The 24,568-nt window shown below is 41.9% G+C and overlaps 1 protein-coding gene and 1 long non-coding RNA gene across 14 annotated transcripts in view; one reads left to right on the top strand and one right to left on the bottom strand.

The window, feature by feature from the left end:
* LOC309594465 overlaps window positions 1-22,908 on the bottom strand; it is a 34,510-nt gene extending 11,602 nt beyond the window's left edge. Inside the window, exons 1-6 of one of the 7 annotated variants that reach the window (XR_014229048.1) lie at window positions 22,758-22,908; window positions 13,699-13,785; window positions 10,728-11,956; window positions 10,051-10,168; window positions 2,052-2,158; window positions 425-1,674 (exon numbers count right to left, since the gene is read on the bottom strand). This is a non-coding gene — a long non-coding RNA (uncharacterized lncRNA). Of the gene's footprint in view, window positions 1-424; window positions 1,675-2,051; window positions 2,159-10,050; window positions 10,169-10,727; window positions 11,957-13,698; window positions 13,786-22,076; window positions 22,448-22,757 lie in introns of those variants that run through there. The other 6 variants (XR_014229051.1, XR_014229052.1, XR_014229053.1 and 3 more) reach the window with 6 other exon arrangements.
* Window positions 22,909-22,987: 79 nt separating this feature from the next.
* Window positions 22,988-24,568, top strand: part of EPC1 (enhancer of polycomb homolog 1) — a 51,790-nt gene continuing 50,209 nt past the window's right edge. For all 7 annotated transcript variants that reach the window (XR_014229278.1, XR_014229279.1, XR_014229280.1 and 4 more), the window contains exon 1: window positions 22,988-23,528. Coding sequence is in view for 4 of the 7 variants with exons in the window: in XM_082322502.1 (XP_082178628.1) it covers window positions 23,376-23,528 (153 nt within the window). In the remaining 3 variants the exon portion in view is untranslated. The remainder of the gene's footprint in view (window positions 23,529-24,568) is intronic.

The raw sequence follows: 24,568 nt of genomic DNA, 5'->3' as shown, positions 1-24,568 counted from the left end.
AAGGACTTCGGTTCCGTCATCTCAGACCTACATATCCTCAAAGTTGTATGCAACTGTAGGCTTTTCTTAAATTCCCCTTGATATACTCTTCCTATGCTCATCAAGCTTTTGCTGACTAAACTGGCTTCCATTCAGTATGTCACCAGCATCAGAACATTTCAAAAAAGAAAACTGAATCGTGACAGCATTGCCTTTGCCATACAGATGGTGCATTTGTTTGCAGCAGCAGTAAAAGTGAACACCATGAGTGACTCTGAACAGTTCTGAGATGTTTTCAACAGTGGCCCTTTATTCTTAATGACAAATGTGAATTCAGAAAAGAACAGATAACATCTGTTGAACACATAAACCAGTCAACAGGCAAGTCAGCGGAACACAGATGGACTGCAGCCATTATTCACCTTATCTGAATCCATGGCATTTCTGCTGAAATTTCCTAGGTATAATAAATCATATGGGAAAATGGTCTCCAATAGTAGCTCATCGAATAAAATCCATAAGGGATCCCCTTAATTGTCAGAAGATGAAAATCTGATAAAACAACAGAACGTATTTAATAAAGCAGATGCATCAGTTGCATGTTCCCTTGTTTTGGCACAACACACTGTAAACAATTCAACAGCAGTAGCAACAGCTGTATCCTACAGTTTGGGAACGATGCTTGCACAAGAACCATTGTGGACATTAAAGAGGAATGCAAGCAAGTGAAAAAGATGCTTTAACAGTTACTTCTGCTTGCAAACATCTCAGTGAATATTTATTCAGTATCAGTTTTAATACAAGGATGAGGATCCAGTGCTTGGATTCAAAAGCACTGAATAAACTTCCACCTGAAATTCCAAGACCTGGACCAAAGCTGATGTGGTTCTCTTTCAAATATCAGCACATACAGGGAAAGTATGCAGAACAATCCCAATCAAGCAGTTGGCAAAGTTAAAAGAAAGGTTTCACAGTGAGCTTTTTTTTCAGATTTTTTTTTCTGACTTTGTTCTGAAATCACACCCAGTATTTCCCCACCAGCTTCAACCAATTAAATACAGACAACTAGAAGACCAGAATTTTTTTAAATACATCTGTGCCAACATGGTGTGGCTAAAGTATTCTTTTAATAAGTATACTACCATATAGGACTTTTCATACGGACATAGATTTAATTCTGAAAGGATGGCACATTTTGATTCCTACAACAATTCAACAGTAGATACTTTCCAAAACTCATGAAGATTGTTAATGAATAAAAAGATGTAGGTTATGAGCTGACCAATCTGTACAGTGGATCTGAGTAGATACTTTCAGACCATCATACAAGGATACAACAGAAATAACGGGGGAAAAAAGCTATCCTCAGAGATGTGCGGCATACCTTGGCAACCAACAGCAACAGATGTTTTGGAGGTTTATTTCTGTTTTTTATTTTCAGAAGACTCCCATGCATTTTTGTAACAAATTGCTTTTCCATTTATATTGACTTGGCTCTTTTTCCACAGCTTGTGCTGCTGAACATCATCCTAAAACCATTTGAACTGTCACTGGCAGGACTTCTGTTGTGCAAAGGGTGAATGACATATCAACCTATGACAATACTGTAATTTAAATCTACTTGGTCTAATCATAAAGTATTTGAAGATGAGGTCCCAGCACAAGGAAAGAAATTCAGCAGTGCAACTTCAGTGTCTGAAACAAAGAAAAACAGTGCTTGAAGTAAGATTAATGAGGAAAGAAATTCTTACTGATGCTCACAGTACTGCAGAGTTTGAATGAGAGGAAAATAGTGGTGAATGGGTTATTGGTGGTAAAAGGCAACTTGGGTCAGCTTGTTAAGGTGGGCACAACTACAGCAGTATGTATATCTGTGTACGGGCAAAAGCGAAATTCCGAGAGCAATGCTAAGTCCTATTGACAGAAAAAGTGAGAAGGTGTGACCAAAAAAGGGTTACTGCAAAAGATACAGAAATTAATGGGATGGTTTGCTGAACAGGGTACCTGTAACGGTAATGCAGCAAGAAAGCAAATGAAATTTTGAGATATACAGAAAAAATATCAGGAGTTACCTTACTTTAGTATGTGGCAAGTTGTGTGACTGCTGTTGGCATATTGCACCTGTTTCTGATGTCCATGATTCGTGAAGCATGAAGATTGCTGATGAACTGGAGAAGCACTACAGTCACATAACATCCATAACAGAGAGTAACATTTTGTGAGTGTTATATACTCAAACAAAACCAGACCTTGGTCAGAAAGATGGGAAGGGGAGGTTTAATAAGTTACAAAGCCTGTGATTTAAAGTTAAATTTCAAGCGAGTCAAGTAATCACTGTAACAATTTAGTGAAGACTGTGGTGGATTTTTTTATCGCTATACCTTCTCAGTCAAGACTGGATGCTTTTTAAAAATATCTGACCTAGGTCAAACAAGAATTAAGCTAGGTAAGTCTATGTCCTCCTTTATAATACAGTCAGGCATCAATGATCCATTCTTATGCTATAATTTATGAATTTTCCAAATTACAGCAAATCAGATTTTTAGATTCTTCAAGAGCAATTATGCAGCTATGTGAACATTATCTATTGAATAAAAATGCAAAATATTTATGCATTTGGTGATCTTTCAACTGAAAAACATTCAATGCCATTTTTATGAAAAGAAAACAAATGATCATTTACATACCAGTTGCAAAAGCACTTTGATATCCTTCAGCTATTGCTATCTACCTAACGATTTACTGACTAAACAGGACTGATAATTTACTTCCTAAAGACATAAAGAAAAGACTGTCAAAATAAGATCAGTGTAATTTGTTTATTACAAGTGTGGAGACAGAGACCTACTTGGAAAATATGGCAGTAGAGTTAAATCTTTATGGGTAAGATAAAGATTAATGAAAATGAAAGATAAAGAATAATAAAAGCAATTATACTGCAAGGAGAATGTAAAGAGTGGTTTCACTAATTTGAGTAAGAAGTTGTTACTTGAATGCTATCAGTTTTTAGTCACTTTTTTGTGTTGGTCTAAACCCTAAAATACAGCTAACTCGTTTCTTTGCTCCCATACAGATATTCTATTTCCATGCTTTTGAGTAGAATCTCAAGACAAACATTCACACCAAGCACTGGACAAAGCTTTTAAAAAAAGAGTGCAGAATGGATGGTGGTGCTCTTTGGAGTTACTCTGAACAGTAAGAAATTTGGGGAAATTTAACATCAAGTCAAGTGAGGGTTGTTCTCAAAGCATAAGAACATATTGTTCAGCTTTTCTTGGAACACTTATTCAGATAAAAAAAGCCACAATGTGCATTTCAATTGCTATCTCAATTCTCCACATTTAGCACTTGATATACACTATTTTCAGTTAAAACCGATGAAGAGATCAAACATGAGAGAAAATGACCCTGGCTTAAACAGTTACCATACATCAGCTCATCTACAGAATTAGTAAGCTTTAAATCAGAAGGAAATTTGGGATAGCTCAGTTTCGTTTACTCTGTAACAAAAGAATCCAGTCAAATTCTTTCACATTTGCCACACCATAATATTTCCACAGACGTTCACCAAGGTCTAGCCCACAGGAGGTTATTTACTTTGCAGTGTTTAGCCCCAAGTTATAGCATGGCTAGCCAACATACTTAAGAGCTTGTCACATTGTTGCTGTAGTAAATACAATCTTATCTAAGATATTTCATGAAAAAGAATTACAAAGAATTTGCAAATAAGCAGCTGCTACTACTTCAAAGCTGCTACTAAATGTGGCAAAGAAAGTTAAAAAAGTTTAAAAACCTACAGCAACATAACAAAGAAAGTAGCGAGAGGGGTACGAGCCTACAGGCCATACCCCTCTTCCAAAGCAGGGTTGCTCTTCTGGACGTAGCCGTGCCCTAAAACAGAGCCGGCAGCCCTTTCCGCCTCCCCCACGGTTCAGATGAGGGCTGTGTCAGACCTCTGCTAGTTTAGAGCACAGAGAGATGAATATTTAATCTATGGGACACTGCAGGGAGATGAGGGGTTCCCAAAAAAAAGGTAGCAGGAGAAAGAACCTTCCCTGTGCGCGTGGTCACTGTGGTCCCAAAACCACCTGTGTGCTTATCTACTTGTATTAACAAGTTCGAGGTGACCCTTTAGTAAGCAGGTGTTCGTATAATAAACACTACCATCAGGAGTAGTACTTACGAATTCACTAAATACAAGTTAGGAGGGAGGTTCAGGTAATCGACACATAGTCCTCAAACTAATGGTTAAGAACAACACTTTTATTCCCACAAAATGCATGCTACATCTCTTCAGGCCCATATAAGTGGAACTACTGTATACCTTTTTTCCTAGGACTTGTGAAGTGCTAGCAGGCCTGGTTTATCATTTTTCCATGTCACCCTGCCTTTTGGATCCTTTTGCTGCCTCTCCTATATCAAACAAGCTTTGCATCTGTGTTTTCAATGCTCTCACAGCCTACTTCCCCCGTTATCTATTTTCTGTCGTTATAATAAAAAAATTAATGCCAATTTGATTAGACTTCTGTAGTTCATCTGCTGCTTTTTCAAACAAACATCTTTGTGCTTTCTTCCATGCTGTCCTTCTTGTTGAAGAAGTTTTCTTTCAACAGCCACAAAACCAATTAACTTTCTTCATCAAATCCCACCTTCTGTCTTCTTCGCCATGATGTATACACAGAAACAAGAGTTAGGCTGATGGTGTGTTGCAAACTGTGCCTTCCCGGCTGATCAATACAGTCTCATTGTTTCCCTCATCTGTCTGTAGCCATCTGCTGTCTTTTGTCTTATACTTTTGAGCTCTTCAGGGCAGGAATTATCTTTTTGCCCTATATTTCTATACGGTGTATCATCGTAAACATAGTCCAGGATTAAGGCTGCTAGGTAGCGTGATAATACAAACAAATAATAATGACAAAATTTGCTCCAAGGTCTTTGCAGATGTTTTTTTTTTTTAAACCTAAGACCTAGAAATACGAGGTGGTTCAGGAAAAAAATCACCAATTTCACTGTTTTTTCTGTGCCTCTGAAAAAGGTTTAGAATAGTAGTGGATGGGAATATTAATTCCAGTCTTTTAATATAGCGCTGGATCAGGCTTAGCAGGTCTGACAGCCTGTCTCCATTGTAACTCCTACTAAAGGCAGTCAAGGGACTCTCATGGGAAATGAATCAGGCCCCACGGAGCCCGTGAGGCAGCGTGCAAGAGGAGCTATGCTCTTGCCTGGCAAGATCGGTGGCTCAGATAGAGGACCACATATTGACATTTTTGTGATCAACTCTAATTTAAGTATGCCATATTTTGCTATTAATTTTCTTTTTAAGGTGAATGTCAAAAAAGTTAAAGGGCTGCGACGCTGCACAGGGTTATAGTAAGAGAAAATCCAAGATTATTTCCACAGAAACCATGATTCAGGCAGGCTACTGTGAACCACAAATGAGAAAATATAAATATTACAAAATGTGTATTTATGTGCGAGAGGCCTAAATTTCAGTTACCGCTTGAGAATCCTCATTCCAGTGTCCTCTCTGTGCCTACACGCTCACTTACGAGACTGTAATACGTTGGGGGGGTAATTTTATCTTGCACTGAACACTGAAAGTGTTAGAATTCGCCTGCCTTTCCACAGCCCAGCTACAGCAGGGAGTACCTGACTCTGCTCACAAACTAGAGCCACAGCATCAAATTTCCCAACCCACTTAAATTTGAAAGCCTGCCAAGATAGGTGAAAGACCTTATAAATATGTAAAGCAGGAAGTTCAAATTACACAGTGATGTAAATTCCCAGTGATTGATGCCCTTTTAAAAACAATAAAAATCCTCGAGAAAGTACGACGTGGGTAAAGGCGCTTTGCTGCCCGCGGTGCCTGGCGGTGCCGTGCGGAGTTTAGGCGCTGCATTGTACTTTTCGTGCGGATTTTACTTTGGATTTCTACCACTTCCTGGAGGCCAGGGGGAGGCACGGTGGGAGGAACCAAAAAACTCGGTGCCACAGCCATTTTGTTTGTGGGCAGCATGGTAGAATTCTGTCAGTCAGTATGAGGAGGGGTTTTTAAAACAGTATTTATGGAAAAACTATTCCTGCCATAACGGATGTATCTGTTGAATTTAGTGTTAATTTAGTTCTTTCAAAGGTAGGTATTTATATTTGTAAGTAAACGGAGCGTTTGTTGGGATTCCAGCCTCCCCACTTTCCAGGAATCACGGATTTTGTTTCAGGCATGACTGGCTTTTTTAGATGCTGCGAGGTGGCTGAAGTACGGCAGGGCTGGGGTGCCGGCTGCGGGGCGGCCCGGTGCCGCGGCGAGAGGCGAAGGGATGCGCTTATCGGCAGAAACTTGCTCCAGGCTTAGGAGTGGGGGCTGGGGCGGGGGGAGGGAGGGAGGGAAAACGGCAAAGTCTCGGAATTATTTTCTCCAGCTGTCTTTCTTTATTAGTTCTCCCGAGGCGGCTGCTCTCATTGAAGGGAGGGATGAGGCGGGGGGTTGCGTGGAGCGAGCCGTAGTTTTGCAGTGTCACCGAAAACCAGCGCTAGACTTTGGTCCTGTGTGGTTCGAAGGCGGGTGTAAAATGGCACACTGCATTTTTCCAGGCGGCGGCAGCGGTGGCGGCGGCGGCGGCGGGGGGAGCGGGGGGGCGGCGGGGCCGCTGCCCGCGGAGCCCATCCAGCCGCCGCCGGCCCCGGCAAAGTTGTGACCCCGGCGGCGGCGGCGGCGGCGGCGGCGGCGGGGCTCCCCCGCCCCGGCTGCCGGCCGCCCGCCCGCCGGCATCGCCCGCAGACCCTCGGGGAAGCCGCCTCCTTCCTCACCCGGAGATCCTGGCGGGGGTGAGGAGGGGGGGTGGAAGGAAGAGAGGGGAAGGAGAGGAAAAAAAAAAAAAAAAAAAGTCTCACTTTTTGCATTTGCGAAATATTTTAAGGATGTTCGGGGAGCCCTTTGCAGCATGGAGGTGGCTGGTTGTAGGAGAGCGAGTGTGCAGTCCATATTGTTACAGCCGTTTTGCAAGGACTGCTTTCTCCGAAGGTAAGTTTCTGATTTTAACCAAAAATATTCGTTGCTGCGTTTTTTTTGGCGTGCTTTAGTGCTGTGGAGGGTTTTCGTTGTGTTGATGAACAAAACGTAGCCTTGTATTTTTCTTAGCTTTGATCTCATGTGTATCCCACCCAGCGATGTCTCCTTAATAGCGACAATTACTGAAGTCAGTTTTGTTTCCTCTTTAAAATTTTATACACGCGAAGCTTAACAGCAATTTAAGTTCAATTTAAGAGTATAAGAACTCGGATATTTTCCAGATGGACTTGTTTTTTTTGGATCTGGCTTTTTGTTTGGGGGGGTTTCTTTACCGAGTAATAAACGGATCCAGGAGCAAATATGTGACCGTCTTTATAAATATAATGCAGCTCTAATATATAAAGAAGCATATTATGTTGCTGCTACATGGTCTGGTCGTGGCTGGAAGAGTTTACAATGCCATTTGTGATGGCTCTTGATGGATTACTTTGGTCTAAAGTACGGGGGAAAACTGCCCTTGGTATGGTGAAGGTGGAGATTGACATAAGAGGGTTTATATTAAGTTATGTCTCTTACTAAACAGTGACCTTTTTATTTACAAATTAGCGCTCTTGTGGCAATTAGCTTAAAGCATTAGTTATATAAAGGTTCTTATTTCACCCCACTTCATTTAGATACCTTGGTGGGGGGGTTTGGGGGGGGGGGATGGGGATGAGTGGTTGGTTTGTTTGTTCTTTTTCCTCCAAGAAGGTACATTTGGGAGACATTTTGTAATTTTTGGCATTTTTCTAGGCGCATTTTTTTTTTTTTTTTTTCCACACGGTGGGAGATCTTTTTTGTTTTGCCCTGGCCTGTGCCGGCGGCGCTGTGGCGCTCCGAAGCCATCCGTGTCCCCGGCTCGGCGGGGGGGGCGGGGGGGGGAAAGGTGGGGCACGGTTTGATCTATTGTATCTTTCCCTTTTTTCTGTATCAAAAGTAACCGCAGATTAGTTAAAGGATGATTAAATTGTGTCGCTGAAAAATTGTGATGTTGCATGAACTACGGCCGGGAACAGGCATGACCTCACCCTTTTCGCTGGTTTGTGTAATGAAGCGGATTTTTTTTTTTTTTTTTTTTTTTTTTTTTCAATCCTGTACCTAGAGACCAGTTTTCTTCAGTAATGAGATTTTCGGCCCCACCCCCAAAATGATTTTACAGTGGCTGCAGATGAAAGGTTTTAAAATGATTTTTACATACAATATGGAAGGCTTTGGTACACACTTATTGTGCAACTAGTCCATTGTTCGCTTGTTGTGAAGTTAAAGGTTGTATTCACTGCCGGTTATTAAACTGTGAGGTCCCTCTTGCTTGTGTGCTTGCATATGCAAATTTCTTGTTGAGGTCTGTAGGAGTTTGGATTGTGTATGAAGGTGGGATTGCAAAGAAGGAAAAACCTACCCTAGTCCTTCAGATTGTAATAGGATTCACCTGAGGTGGGTGGGTTTTTTCTTTCCTGTTGCTAACTGGAGCATGCGTTTTACATGTATTTATAAAAATAGATATATATTAACGCATGTTGTTTTTCTTTTGTTACAACCTACAGATCACCTCGGTTCTAAGTGCAAATATTTTAGAGCTTTCTGCTAACATCCATATTAGGCGTTTAAGAAAACAGAAGTGATTAATGTTCCAAGAAGATGGGTGGGAAGACATAGTCAAGCCCGTGATCAGAGCATATATTAGAAAACTCAACAGGTTCAGGAATAAATTTAACATTAAATTTAATACATTTTTAAGGAATCAATGTGGCTATTATTTTGGAGTGATATGAAGCTGACACTTTTAGAGACGTTTGCATCTATTTTACATCTCAATGCCTTCATTATTTTCAGAGAATAAATTTGACAAATACTGGACTGTTTGACACAGTCTCTAAACTTCTCATGAGCATTTTAATCTTCAAAAATGCATTTAGATTTTGTTTTTGAAGAAAGTTTGCTCATTAGGTTATTTAGTTTTATGGACACTGATACACAAATTCAAGTAGATCTCTGTAATGGTCAGTCTCTCTTTTTTTTTTTTTTTTTTTTTTAAGGAAGGTAAAATTTACTTCTGTCTTAGGTAAATATATCTTATAACCTTCTTCCAGTAAGAAACATCTATATCCAAGAGAGCAGTCAGCTTTCATCATCTCTCCTCTGTCAGACAAGATCTGCTTTTATGAAGCCTTGGCTGGAGCATAGAGTCCTGTTGGCCTATGACAGTGCAATATGACCATTGCATCTTCAGTGTCCTGGTACAACTCTTAGGTCTTGAGGACAAGTATCAAGATATGGGCCCTCTTAGAAAGCGTGGATTTTCGACATCTTCTGTCTCTGAGACCTGATCACTAGGTCACAAGGTTGGCATTTTGGGTTATGCCAATGGAAGTAGAGCCAATTGTTGTTGAATCTATTACAATAATTATAAATCTTAAAGAATGACTGGGTTATTTATATCTGAGTAATTCTGATATGACTTTCATTTTCTTCTTCACATTGTATAGACCAGTGTTCAGTTTGCTCATCCATGGACAACAGTACTGAGCAAATGATAACCTACTGAAGGTAACTTCATGCTTCTGCTCCTCTTGTCATCCTGGACTATGAAAGCGGTGATTTCTTGTGACTGCGGCCTGTGCACGCAGGCCATGAATGAACTGATTGCTAGTGCTCTTGCTGCTCAGAGGCAGCTTCTAGCTCAGTGAAGTCAGCAAGAACATGAATGCTGAATAGAAACTTGCTTCACACTTGCTCTTCTTTCTCCCATTCAGTTGCGGCTACTCTTTAACATTGGTTATGGTTTTGCAGCTTCGATGCTGCATCTGATGAAAGTGTCTCTTCTCACCCTTACCAAGAAGTCATAAGGCGAGAGGAGTGAAATGCTGATGTTTTGCAATTCAGTGGTTTCCTCACTTCTCTCCTGCTTCCTTTTTGAGCCATTGGTGATGGCTCAAATAGTTCCCAGCAGATGTGTTGTCAATCAGGAATAAGAATTGATTAAGAGCTAGCATCCTCTCATAGCTAAATAGCAACTAACTTACCTCCTGCATCTTCTGCAGAAATGCCTGGAAGAGTCATTACTGAGGGGTGGCTCTGTCTTGATTGTGTGTTTTCCCCATACTGCTCCTTCTGAAACGCCTGTCTGTGGAATACCAGGACCTAAAACATAAGAGATTATATTTTCTTGGTGGGTTTCTTAATTTTGTCCCCTATACATCCCTTCCTTTCTAAGATGGCAAAACTAATATGTTTTTCTCCTGATACAGTTTCCCTTTTACCTAGAAACTCTATATAGACTCCATACACATTTCAAAGATATCTGGCTCTCCTGGCTTAGAACTATTTGAAGTACAGCATCCTACTGTAAAACAAATAATCTTTTCCAAGATCTTAACTCATCCTGACTGACCAAAATGTTCTGTGTGCCTTCATGACATTCCTCCTACCAATATTACTAGTATTATATACCCAAGTAAGAGGCACAGGGTAAAGACGGCTGTCTGTCTAAAATTGTCACAGAAGTGCAGATGTGTAGATCCCAGGCAGATTTAACCAGCTTCCGAAGTTAGCCAATAATAACGTGAAGACAGTTCCCCAGATGTGTGCTAGTGGTATAAAAGAACATCATTTGGGACTCGGTTCAAATAACAGCCATAACTCCTTCTTCATTCACTCATATATCACTGTGTTCTCTACTTTCATATGGGTGATAACATACCTTGGCGGCTGGGACTCCTGGCTGTTCTCCTTTGAGGGTTCGGAACAATTCATTGTTTCCTTGATTCAACACTCAACAAGGTTTCAGGAGCGGGGGAAAATGTATTTTTATGTTCTAAACCTTGTGACATAGTCTTGTTTCTCACCTTTCTTATTTCATGACTTTGCTATCTGTAGTACTCCACATCATACATGTCAGCATCAAGTTACAGCAATGAATAATTTTTTAAAAACTTGCTTCAAAGGTCACCTGTTTCCCAGCTGTGAACAAAGGATGATATATTTCTTGCTTGCTTCAGACTCTCATCTTCTAGAAAGTTAGGTCCCTCCACATCTCTTCCAGACTGGTAGTTGCATGGCTTTTCAGTGTTATGAAATAATCTGCTCTACCTCCTATATGCCAGAGGAAACTGCCATGGCTAGCGCATCCTTCCACCTTTTAGCATTCTTCATATTTTTCCTTTTTTATCAAATAGCTCAAGAAGTGAATTCATGCTGTAGTGAAGGGGTCCAAATCCTTAAGACGCTCCTGGATTTTAAATGCTTTAGTAAATATACAGTAGGGGGGAGCAAAATATCAGTGGTTTGAAACAGAATTTCTCTGGCTTGCTTTTGTGAGCAACAAAGTATTCCTTGGACACCTATGACCACATACCAGTGGCTTCAGCTCCCAGGGACTTCTTTAGATTCTTAGTTAAGTCATATTTCCAGTATACTGTATTGCCACCGGACTGTCCTTTGGCCCCAGCAGCAACATAATACCACTACTACAGATTTCCTTAATAGGAAGTTTTGTTCATAAATTCCCTACTGATAATAGCCAGAGCCTAAAATTGGTGGTCAGAATTTGACCCTTAAAGGAGGTATTGCAGTGCTTAAAAACTAAGTACATTTGCTAAAAATTATTCTTTCTGCTTATTTCCCTGTATAAACAACAGAGAGAGATGGGAACTGCCAAATAACTTGCGAGTTCTTCACTAGTTGTGCAGGGGGTTGAGATGCTGTTATGGAGGTCCCGGAGGGTAAATGCAAAGTTGCTCAGAGGCACACAATAGAAAACAGTAGTTACAGATGCCAATGTCTATTGGTTTGAGCACCAGCAAAAAGCGAGAGCTCTAAACGCTGGGCCTTCTGCAGTCCATGGGAATTCAAACCTGGAGCAAATGGTTTCAAATGGTGGGACGCTGACTCTCCATCTTCTGTTGTTGAAGACAATCCAGATCGCTTTTGCTAGAGAAAGAGAAAAGGAGTTAGATTTTACAATGTGGTGAGCGCTGGGATTCCCAGAGGAAGAGGGAAAGAGGTGGGCTGGATCTCATCCCTGCTCCCAGGGATGCGTCATGGATTTTACTCAATGTAAATGTTTAAATGTAAAATGTAGGAAGCCGCAGGAACAGCAAGCCAAACGAAGGACTTGTTCCTCCCAGAGCAGTCCTCTTTTTGTCAGGTTCCATTTTGTTTTTTCTCTGGGACCTCTGCTTACAAGTGTATGGTTAGAGATCTAGGTAACGAGCCTGTGAGGTGGTGTGAACTCATGCTTCAATGGATTAACAGTAAGCTATGCTTCAGAGTAAATTGGAATCACTGCATCGTAAACACTTAACGTAGAACTTGCTCCACCTGACTTTAGATGGGTATTGTTAAATCTGTAATCCTAGTCATTGAAAAGAAACAGGTCGAGTAAATCACATCTTTAAAAAACAAACAACAAAAAGACCTCAAAAAAAAATCCCAAATTTTGGATTTCTGCTGTGATATGAACCATATTTTAAACTTCACTGAGTGTCCTGATCAGATCTCCATCTGCCCAGTATGACTAGCTCAGATGTGAATGTCCTCACTTAATCAGATAAATCCCATGCCCCAGTGTTTGCTTATACTGACTTGTGCATGATTTAGGTAATGAAAAGTTAGCTCTTAATCCTCTCTGCCCTTCAGAGCTTTAAGAAACTTGGTAAAAGGAAGCAAGGCCTCCCTGACCTCACAGGTGTGTGCATCTTGAACATTCATTAACACAAATAAGAGAGAGTTTTCCATGTTTGTTGAAACAGGCTAAAAAAAAAAACCAGGTGACTCAGATCTGGGCCTTTCAGCATTACAGGCATCTCTTTGGTCCTGTATCTGTTTACTAGGAATCTTGGTGCTGCCATAACCTGATGACTAAAAGGATAATTTCTTCAAAGGATCCTTTTACCTGACAGCTTTTCAACTATAATGCCAGGCATAGACAGGGCATGTTACATGTATGAATTGGTTCAGAGAGTTTTTTCTTAAATCTATAATTTAATTTCAAATGTTATAATGCAGAGCAGTTATGTTATTTCTGATGGCCTTAAAGGTATCCATACAAGACAGAATATCTTGATGCCTTCAGACAATGTGATTGTGTATTCACAATTCAAGAAAAGTGCCACAATCGGCATCTTTTAAGGAGAAGCCATGCTGGATAACAGAGGGGAAAAAACTTAGGTCTGATGACTCCGCATACACACATTCTGTTTGACCCATATCCATTTATAATCACACGATGAATGAAGATTCTGTAAGAAAGTATTCTGATTTCTTTTGTCATCCCTGAATCAATTTCCAAGCTAAAAATTGGGTATTGCAGGAATCTGTGGGACTTGGAAGCTCTAGTCAGGCAGACTTTCCGATGAGCTTCTTTAATGTGAGAAACTGTTTTCCTTCCTATCTTCTATGTTCTCCCCTGATTTTTTTTTTTTAATTAGGTCATGTCCTTTTTGTGCCAACACCCTTCTTGAGTTGCTTACAAATCAGATGAAGTTCAGCAGACTTGGCGCTTGTGACCGGTAGCTGGCTTGTGCATAGCCCCTGTGTTAACGGCAGTGGTCTGTCGTCTTCTCTTTTACGGTTGTTTGACACTGCTGATCTGTCCAGCTAACACATTATTTAATAGGACAATGAGAATGGAGTGTCTGTATCTGAGAGGGGTGAGGGGGTGAAAGCCTTACCTGCTCGTACTCTAAATGATTTGAGAAAACTGCTTTCCCTTTGGCTGTGTTTCTCAGGTTGCCCTTACAGCAGACGTGGGGATTTCACTGCGGGGGGAGAAGAAAATGCCAATGATATCACATCAGCTTGGGTTTTCTGAGTCCACCTACATCAGCAATGTAGAGAAAATAAACTGATTTCTCTGTCTATCTTCTCAGGGCAACTTTTTTCTTTCCCTCTAAACTAAAACGCTTTAACATCTGCCCAACTCCCACGAGTTTTCTGCATTCTCTCAATGTTGAAAAACCTCTGAAAATGTATTTTCTTGAGGTTAATCCTATCGGAGTTTTTAATTTTTATGCCTCTGATGCCATCATTTAAATATATATATATATATATCTCAAAACAGTCTTATCAGATCAGTTTTGTATTCAGATCTAGCCTCCTCTGCTGGATATATATATTCCAACTTAGTTCATTAGCTTTTCTCACTAATACAGTGTTAGTAACTTGAGCTTTCTGAAGTGTGTATATTAAGTGTTTGGTTATAAATATGATCATGAGTAGTTTGTATCCCAGAAGACAAACAATATCGTTATAATGTTCTCTCATGCTTAATTTAGAAGTATAAATCAAACTACTGTAGTGTAAAAGAATCCACATCTGAGGTTGAAAGAATTTTTGTGTTCTTACAAACTGATAATGTCAGACTTTTGAAATCCAAAAGCTGAGTTATTCGTGGTTTTTTCCTTTCTTTAGAGAAATGTATTTATCTTCAGTAAAGATGGTATAGCCTGTATTGGGTACTTAATAACACAATCCTATTAATTTGATGTGGAAGTCATGAGGGTTTAGTCATACTGTAGGTACGTAGGTAGATCCCACTAATGTTTTAAAAAAAAAAAAAAAGGTTGCTGACCCCCCCACCTCCACTCCAATCTAAACGTATGCATTAGGAAATGCCTCTCCTTTCCAAGATGCAAGTATACTTTCCTGCACCAAAAGACTTCTGAAGCCTAGCTAATTCCTATCTAGGTATAAATCAATGTTTTCCTGAATTGTCTGAGGCAAGCAGATACACTACTTTCATCCTGATTCAGGAACTGCAGTTTAAAGCATTTGACATTATAGAGTAGATATCAGACTGTAACTCCACATTATTTAACACCAGCAATGTAATTCTGAAGTTCTGCAAATACTTGATCATACTATCCAGAAGCTCTGAAGCACTTGAACCAATTTTCATAAATCGACTTGCAAGATAGAAATCCTGTCTTGGGAGTGTAAGGTATTACAGTAAATGATTTATTTTAAAATGGAAATCTATAAAGTTAGAGCATATGAGCTTACCCGGATTGAATTTGCAATATATTTGCACATACATAGAGCCATGCAATTAACAGTGTAGTAGTAAACTTTCTAAAGGTATGCAAAGGAATGGAGCTTGTCCCCAGCATACTCCTTTATCCCAGGCTAGTGTGTGGACACTGTGGCAGCCTGAAGTTTATGTAGTGGTGTGGTGTCTGTGTTTGTGGTGGCGTTTGGTTTTGTCTGTTTTTAACTTAATGGTCAATTGAAGGATTCAGGACAGTGAGCATCACTGTGCCTACCGTCAGGCCTATGTACAACCATAGTTTCTCTACTTCTGTTTGACATTTTTAGCCTTTTACCTTATCCTATGCAGAATATCAGAGTAATCTATACTTAGCTCTTTGATTAACGAATTAGCAGTTGTGTTGGCAGGAGAAGGTGGGGCTGCTTTTATTTGGTTTGGGGGTTTTTGGTTGGTTGGTTGGGGTTTTGGTTGCTTTTTTGTTTTGTTTGGTTTGGTGTTTCTTGGTTTTGGGTTTGTTTGGATTTTTTTTGTAATCCCAATCCTTTGCATTTCCAGCAAGAAAAGGATAAATTTTTTTGTCCTTCTGCTGGCTGTTCTACTGGAAATACATAATCATATGATTAACTTCACTTGACTCGGAAATTATTCATGTGGTATAAACCAATGTTCACAGAAGTCTGTGCCGAAGTAAGAGGTAGCTAGCCTGTCTGCCCAGCTCAGATTTTATTTACCATAATGTTTTAGAGTAATTAGCAAGAAAAAAGAGTAAATTGTGATTTTAATGTAACTATTGTTTTGTATTTCAGAATACAAAATGTTTTGGATAAATGTTTTATAAAAACAAGCAAACAACTGAGCATAAAGTCAGATGTCTTCAGATTTTTTTGTCCCCCCCCCCCCCCCTTTTTTTTTTTTAAATTTTGCAAAAGGGTTACATTTTAAAACTTTGACTGTCTTACTGCTTAATCCTAAAATATTACTTTGTGCAACAAGTTGCTGGAGAAGACGACTAAAGCAAGAATTCAAGGTGTGTCTAGCACAATATTTTGCAGGGAATACATACTATGGAATGGAAGAGTAAAGGAGAAACTCATAAATCACTTCTCTTTTAACCCTTACAATTCTTAGGATAACTATTCTGAATCCAGTAAAACTTAAACAGGGAAAGATACCTTTCAATACAGAAGAGTGTTAGCATAATTTTTGTCTTTTACCACTGCTGTATCTAACAGAATAACTGCTCCACTATCATGTGTTTTCCCTATGCACATAAAAACTTAAGTCTCCTGAAGAAGCCATATAAAGGAAGCCGATTCCCTTCTGATAGTACTGAAAAACTCTCGCAAACCCTTTGTGCTTTCAGATACATTTTAGGCAAGAGAATGGTAAAATGGGCGCTCTCTGTACAGGTGATGTTGGGACAAATGTTGAGGCTCTAAAATAATAATCTTAAGTCATTAGATCCTCTCGCAGTCTTTCTGCTCCTCCTATGGAGGCAACTGCCTCCACCATCTTTAAGAGCTTAGCTATAGTTGCAAAAGTAGAAATGCGGTAATAGCTTTCGCTGCTCCTCTGTTAGCTTTGTTTCTTCTCAATAAGAGAATGGCTGGCTAGTGGCTTTCCCTCCTCTTTTGGATATAGCTCAGTGGCATAACACCTTTCGGGTTCAGCTTAGTTTCCCTGAGGATGCTGGACTCTACTTCTGAATATGGACGGCTGCCAACACGTTCCCCAAGTAAGATTTCACCATTAAATTGGCATCTAACTCCTTTCACTTGTGGAAAAATGCTGCCTGTTACATATGTACTTGAACGTGTAAAACTGCACCCATACACAGTGATAAGTAATTAGTCTGAAAGAAAATAAGAAATCCTTCATTTATAGACTAGTTCAGACACTAGTCTTGGAGGCAAAGGTTTTCAAATATAGCATATGACAGTGTATTACTGTTTTGAGTGTGTATTAAATTGCATATACAGTTCTATCATTTTCAAATTCTTTTTGCACAAGTTTTATCATTCCAGACTACTGTATTCTATAGCCTTCACAAACTGGATCATGTGAAGGAAGAGGGCAGCAGGAACATAACTTCTGACAGGGATCTTTTCAAGTGGTTTTTCTTCTGATTTATGTAGTTGGGTTTTTTTGCTGAGTTGTTAAAGTATCTGATCAGATTCTAACTTGGTACTCAGTGCAGCTTCATAAGCAACTGTGCAGGGGCAGTGTGACTGCGGAGGAAAAAGAATGAATGGCAGAGCAGAAAGCAGGACCGCAGTATCTTAAACCAATATTGTTAACAAAGGCAACGCATTACAAAGTGATAGTCTCATGCAGAGAGCCTGAGAAAAGATAGAACTATTGTTCATTTCAGCCTATCTTGGTTTTGTTAGCATTACCTAATGCAAAATAATGTTGCCTTGTGATTTTCTGCATGTAGTTTTAAAATGTGAAACCCATTGATCACATGGTAATTCCTTATCCAGCTTTAAGTATGGCCACGTGCAACAAAGTGTTAAAACTTCAGATTTTGTTGCAAGAAAGCCAACTTCTGTGTTTCTGTTCTGAAGGTTCAAGGCACAACTAGTTTTGTAATGCTGCTTTACTGGTCATTTCTAGTAACATACGGCTCATGAGAATAGCAGTCATTGGCTTTATAGTGGAAAAATCACATGCTCATGTTTAATACTTCTGAGCTTCTCATTCTATGAGGCTGTTATATCCCCAAATTTAAAATTTTTTAGGCAGCTTTGGAATCTAAAGGATTATGTTTACTTACTAGCTGTTGAACGGTAACAGAAATAGGAGATTAAATGCAGTATTATCCCTTCCCATCTCTATTTGGTATTCTGCAGTGTAAATTGGAAGTGCTTACAAAAAATAAAAGGTAACTAAAAGATTTGGCCATGCAGTACATGTACATACCTGTTCACTACAGAAAGAAAAATTTATATATATATAAAAAGACAAATTACTTTCCCCTCATTGAGACAAAAATTGAGGAAGAGATTTACTTGGTCACTACTTCAAATTATGATTCAGAAAGAACTTCAAACAAGCTTTGTACCTATTGCATCTCAACTACAAACACCTAAAATAACTAAGGGAATATATCATACCATTCTTTGAGATGCCAAAGCTATGAAACACTAAATTATCTTTCCAAAAAATGGCAGAAGTTATCACAAAGGCGTTCTACACCAGTTTTATAGTATGGTGTCTGAACTCTCTAAATATGTTTGACAGTTCCATTATCTCTTAAAACAGACAGTTGACACCAGCAAATAAGGTGAAATTCACTATGAATTACACCAGTTCATTTATGGTTGAAATCTTCATGCTGTTAAGATAATTTCTGTATGCATCTACTTACTACTGTAATGTGACATTTTATAAAATAATGAAGAACCTCTAGTGTCATATTTGCCTATACTTATCTCACTTTAATCCAAATTCCAGGTACCTTGCTGAGATGATTTAAAAGAGTATCGCTATCTGTAATGTTATAAAACATAAAAAAAAAAAAAAAGATAGCTGAGAAGAAAATTTGAACAGAAGCATCACTAGCAAATGTAAAACGGGAATATACATACAGAATCCATAACAGCTTACTACAGACCAAAAGAGGCACCTATATCTTTCCAAATACCCTTAAGAGTAAGTCACTATGGAAAGAAACCCCAGTATGGCAACTTCATAATGTGTCATTTCTTAATACTTGATTATTGGGGGGGGGGGGGGGGGGAGGGGCGGGGAAGACCAGTGATGCTTTTTACCAGTTCAGAGTAGTCAGCATTTATGCAGATAAAAGGCAAAAAACAGGTCGACAAAATTGCTATATAAATAAACAATGACTTAGTGAGCTCTACAATAGTAGAAGCAGGGTGTAAAGTAGTCCCAGAGTGAGAAAAATGAAAAATTGCAAATATTTATGTATATAGTTTAGTGTACTCATCCTATGCCTCAGTTTATGAAAACATGGTATTATCTTCTGTATGTAAGAACTATTTTTAAATGGTTGGCAAATAAGACACATGTTTTACCTTTAACAGGTTCTATTTTTAATTGTTGTTTTCTACAGTTTTAAGTAGGTACAAGAAAAGTATGGCCAGAGAAAATGAACGTATGTAAAGAGTCAAATGTACTTGATTTCTAATCCCAGTTTGACTCTGGATTTCAGTGTATCATTATTTTGGGAGGGAAAAGAAGAAAGGAAGTTTAAAAAACCAAAAACACACAAAAACCTCTCTTCCAGTGAGGCTGGAGAGTGGAATGACATCAAATGTGCATTGTTAATACTATGTATTGCTGTGGATATTTATTTTTGCAAATAAACAGGCTTTCTTTAAAAATAGAACAATAGAAAACTCATATATGCAGTATCAGCCTTTATATTGTCCTTCATTTCAACCTTTAGCTCCTTTATTTTATACTTGCCTTTATATAATGTACTTAATTGGAGGTAAACTCCTAATATAAAAAAAACGAGAACAAGAATATTAAAAAAAGGGTTTTTTAGAAGTTGAACAACTGTCTCCTAGAATTTTATGTCCTTAAAATAGAGTTGCTTGATTCCAGAAAGCACCAAAAATGACACAGGGTTTAACCTATATGCATAGCTAGTTTGTGACTAGAAGCAATGATTGCTGTTAGAATGGGAGACAATATGAAACCCCAGTTCAGAAGACTACAACTCATGCTTAAAGAAAGTATTGAAAGTCTTTGACTCGGAGAGGTTTTAAGCCACAAAATGAAATAAATAGTAAAATTTGTAAAAATTTGTCAAATGGTAAATTTGTAAAAACTTGTCAAATGGTACATAGAACTTGCAAACCAAAATAAGAAGTTAAATTTTTGGGCTTCACAAACCCGAGTTAGACGGTATCACAGGAGACCCCCTTCTGTAGCTGTATGGATCAAGTTGTTGGATCTTAGCCCTTAATGCTCAGTCTGAATTTGGTACTTTTGAATGCATATTGAAATGGTTATATTTACCACCTACATAGCTGATGTGCAAAGTGCTTTCATTTTAGTAAAGCTTGTTCTCTTAATTAAGTATTTTGAGATCATAAAAAGATGGAGCCTTAAAGAAATGCCTCCATGTTAAAGACCTAATTTCAGTGGTTTGTACAAAAGAACAGCAGTTCAAAATGCCACATTCATTATATTTCAGTTACCTTACAGTTCATTACATTGCAGTTTTTAAAACAGGCACATAGCACTTTGGTACAACAACTGAGTTTACACTTACTGATCTTTTTTTACCGAGAGCTGGCAAAGAGTATTTTGGTCATTATGCAAAACATACCAATTTTGGATTAGCTACTGGCATAGCGCAGCACTGATGTCTACAAATGTAATGTGAACATTTTGGTAAATGCTACAAAATGGCAAAACTTAAAATATATCTGCATATCGTAACTGAGAGGAAGGTAAAATAGAAACATCAGTCTCTTTCATATTCTATACTTTTTCCTGTTATCACCTTTGCAGAATAGAAATCAGGGATGATGTTGCACTGTTTTCAAATATCACACTTTTCATCTTACTAGCAAATTAATTTAGGTAATTTTAAGGACTAATCAACTTCTGCTACAAAACAGTAAAACACAATCTGCTTTATTGGCAAAATATTAAAAGCTGATGAATCCAAGAGTTTCAGGCCAAAACTCTTTCTTAATGCATACTGTCCTGTTTGTATCCAAATGTTATTGTCCATTCTGCTTGCTTTGCACTTTTCTCAAGCCTGTGGTAGGGTTAGAAATGCAAAGGTCAATTAAGGATAAGTTTAAAGCTGAATACTCTTTCTTTATAGTTCAGGATATTTTCTATAGTTTGCTTGTCATTATGTGTTGTTTTTCTTTCATCAGTGGAAGTGGCAAGTTATATTTAATGGCCTTATTTTTTTGCTTAGGTGCCGGGTATTTAATTTTCATTTAGCGTTTTAGGTCAAAGCCAATCTATGATAGTGTATTGCTATTTTTTTTTTTTGTTATCATCTTACCTGTCTGCTAGTTGGATAAACTAAATTATTCAGTATTTGTGGAAAACTGTAGATGATTTATGTGCAATTTATTTTAGGATTACTATTTCCAGCTAGTGTGTGCTTTAAGCTTTAAAATTAGCATAAAAAGCAGTATGCAATTTTAACATTTGCTTGTGATGTAACTACTGAAATACAATGTTATTCCTTACTTCATGCCACTATCCTTTAAAACAAACAAACAAACAAAAACCTCCCTTAAAAAAAAAAAAAAAAGTCTCATTCTCCTTAGCGGGTGTCTTCTACTGCATTACCCATTTGCAATACAGATAGAATTTCCTGTCCCAGAGAGGTTGTGAAGCTAAATGACCTGCAGGTGAAGCAGTCTGGGAGACCTATGGGGAAGTCAGACATGCAAATAGTTGGCTTGAAATTGCTGTTAACAACTGCATCTAGCAATATTTCATCCAGTGGCTAGGAGTGGTTAAAGGTTGGGGATGGTGGTATTATTAAAGAGGTGATGCGATTAAAAAAATGGCTTTTGCTTCTATTACAGAGATACTAGATTTTTAAAGTTACTATGCAAAACAAGGCTTTTCTAATGTTTTTGTTATATTTATGTCCTATTTCTGAAAGTTCTGTTTCCCAGGAGTAGTATGTGGTAAAGAACAAGTTCTGTCTATTTATTCTCATGTAACAGCACAAAACTACAATATTTTGCTTTAAAAGTGGAAGGATACTTAAATTCAAACAAAACCCAATTTTCTTGTACTTTTTGATTAAAATAAACATTAACTTCAAGAAGGTGGATTTATTTATGATTTAACTATAGAACTAGAATTACATAATAATCTAATGCAAGAACATAACATAGGTAAGCACGTGAAGCGTTCCTTAACCAGACAGCTCTAGCGATGGCCTGGGAGAAATGGGTTTTGACACTTTTATGACTGTGCTGTGACGACCTGGGGCAGCATGTGGAGACATTACTGAGACAAGCCAGGCTCTAAATTTCCTATCCCTTGCTTATAGCAGAATACTGCATCCATTTAATCACATCATTGAGACGTAAACGAGCTTACCTAATGAGACATGCTCAAATTAGTTCTAACCTTTGCCTGTAGCGAGCTCGCTTGAGCAGGTAACCGATAACTTAAATCCAAGCAAGGGTTAAACTAGTTCACGTGTCTGCACTTCGCTACCGGACCAAGTTTCTGAAAGCCTCAGAGAAACGGGCTGGAAACGCTGTTGCGGAGGTGACCGGTTCTTACAGTTCTTCACGTTCGCAGGGAGGTGCCCGCGTTTCTCCTTCGCTTAGCATGAAGGCGAACTTGGTTCCGCGACGCGGGGAGGGACGGGGCCCGGCGGGCAGGTGCTGCTGAGGGGGCCGGGGTGCCGCCTCGCTGCCGGGGGCGCGGCGGGTCGCCCGGGACAGCGGCCGCCGCCGCGGGGCTCGGGCCGGGCGCTGGGGCTCGGAGCGCGGCCCCTCCGCCGCGCGGCCGCCCCGCTGCCGGACCCCCCCGCCCCGCGCCGCTCCGGCCGTTGCTCGGGGGGCGCCGCGTTCGAAGGGAAGCGGGCGGCCCCGCCGCCCGCCCGGGTCGGGGTAAGTGCAGCGCTCGGGGCAGGCTGCCCTTCGGTCCGGCGCCCAGCCGGCCCCCGAGTGACCGGAAAGGTCGGGGCCGGCCCTTTCCCCCTCTGCCCCGCTTCTCTTCCCCGGGTTTCCCGTCGGGGAGGCTGTCAGGGAAAGGCGTTGCCCCGCTTACCTCAGGGAGCCTTCCCCGCCGGGGGGCGGGGGGATTTGGGGCCAGCCGAACCTCCTCATCCCCGCAGCAGCCGAGGGCGCCTTCCCCGGCGCACCTCGGAGGCCGGGAGCGGAGCGGCCCCGGCCGCGGGAACGGCCCCGCCCCACGCGAGACGGGGGCCCGCGGGGACCAGCGCCCCCCCCACCCCCCCCCCCGCCGGCGGTGCCCCGCGCCCGCCGCCCGGCCGCTCCGAGCTCTCCCGCGCTCCCGAGCCCGCGCTCCCGTGCCCGCGCTGCGCGCGCTCTCCCCCGGGCGGCGCTGTGCCCGCGCCCCTGCGCGATGCAGTGTGGGAATGGCTGTGGCGCTGGGGTTGGCTGAAAGAGGCGGCCAGTCGAGGTTTAATGTCCGCCATGTTGGCCGTGGCGTATTGAGCGGAGCCGGAGCGGCGGAGGAGAGAAGCCAGCGCCCAGCCCAGCCGCGCCAGCCGGCGCCGCCGGGCCCCGTGTCGGAGTGCGCCCCGCCCTGCCGGGGGAGCCCCGGTCCCTCCATGAGAGCGCTCGGCGGGGTCCGGCTCTCAGCTCGGAGCGCTCTTGCTGTCGCCCCCCCCCTCCCCAGCCGGAGCCGCCATCGCCGCCTAACATGAGCAAACTGTCGTTCCGGGCCCGGGCGCTGGACGCGTCCAAGCCGCTGCCCGTCTTCCGCTGCGAGGACCTGCCCGACTTGGCCGAATATGCCTCCATTAACCGGGCCGTGCCGCAGATGCCCACGGGCATGGAGAAGGAAGAGGAGTCGGTACGTGAGACCCCCCCCCCCCCCTCGGCCGGGTCCCTCCATCCCCCCCGCACCCGGGGCCCCCACCTTCGCCTCTGCGCAAGCACAAAATGGCCGCCATCTTCTCCCCGCTCTCCCCGCCCGCCGGGGGGGGGGGAACCTGGGGAGGGAAGGCGCGGAGCCCGGTGGCCCCTTACCGCGCCTTCCCCCGGCGCTTTCCTGCGGGCCCCTCTCCCCCGGCCCGCGCCCCGCGGCGGCTGGCGGCCCTTTCGGCAGGCCCCGAAAGGCACAAAGGGGGTCACGTGATACCGCGGGCGGCCGCCATTTTGTCTCTTGGTTCTTGGGCCGGGCCTTGTGCGGCAGCGGCGAGGAGCGGAGCGGGGGCCTCGGCGGCGGCGGCGCCGCGCCCGCTCTGCCCCACCGGGTGGCGCTGCCGAGCCGGCCGCCGCCGCGGGGGGCGCTCGGCGGCGGGTGGCGCGAGGAAGTTGTGGCTGCCGGCGCGGGAGCGCGCGCGCGCCGGCCCGGGCCGCCCTCGTGGGGGGAGCGGGGAGCAGCGGGCGGGCGGGAAGCGGGGCGCGGGGCGCTGAGCGGGGCTCGCCGCTGGCTGCTGCAGCCGCGTTTTCCTTGCCGGCGTCCCCGCGCACGTGTTGCGGTAGCGCCGGGGCTGCCGCCGGTCTGCGCGAACCGGCGGGAGCTCGGGGCTGCCGCTGAGCCGCTCCAGCGTGGACGGAGCTCTGCGGTGCTAGTACCCGCTTTTTTTGCTGCCAGAAGCAGGGAGTGGAAGGGTTTCTGTTTAGGTTTATTTGAAAGCCCTAGAACTGCCTTCAGGCAGACGTGGTGTAGGTAAAGTTGTGATGTTCACTGCTTGGAAATGCAAAAGTCAGTACTGAAAGATTACTCAAAGTAAGAAAATCCGAGTTTGGAGGCCAAAAGTCTATCACTTCCCTCTCAGTTTTGCTGTCTCAGTGGAGTAGGAAACTTAAACCTTTTCGAACTTAAGCATCGCTTCATCATTCACTCACCACGTTCCAAGATGGCTATAACATTCATTAGCGGTTATT

This window comes from Platalea leucorodia (genome assembly GCF_965183815.1).
Source record: "Platalea leucorodia genome assembly, chromosome: 1".
In the NCBI taxonomy this organism is placed as follows: Eukaryota; Metazoa; Chordata; class Aves; order Pelecaniformes; family Threskiornithidae; genus Platalea; species Platalea leucorodia.
The sequence above is the reverse complement of the archived record's forward strand: the minus strand, read 5'-3'. Positions and strand labels throughout refer to the sequence as shown.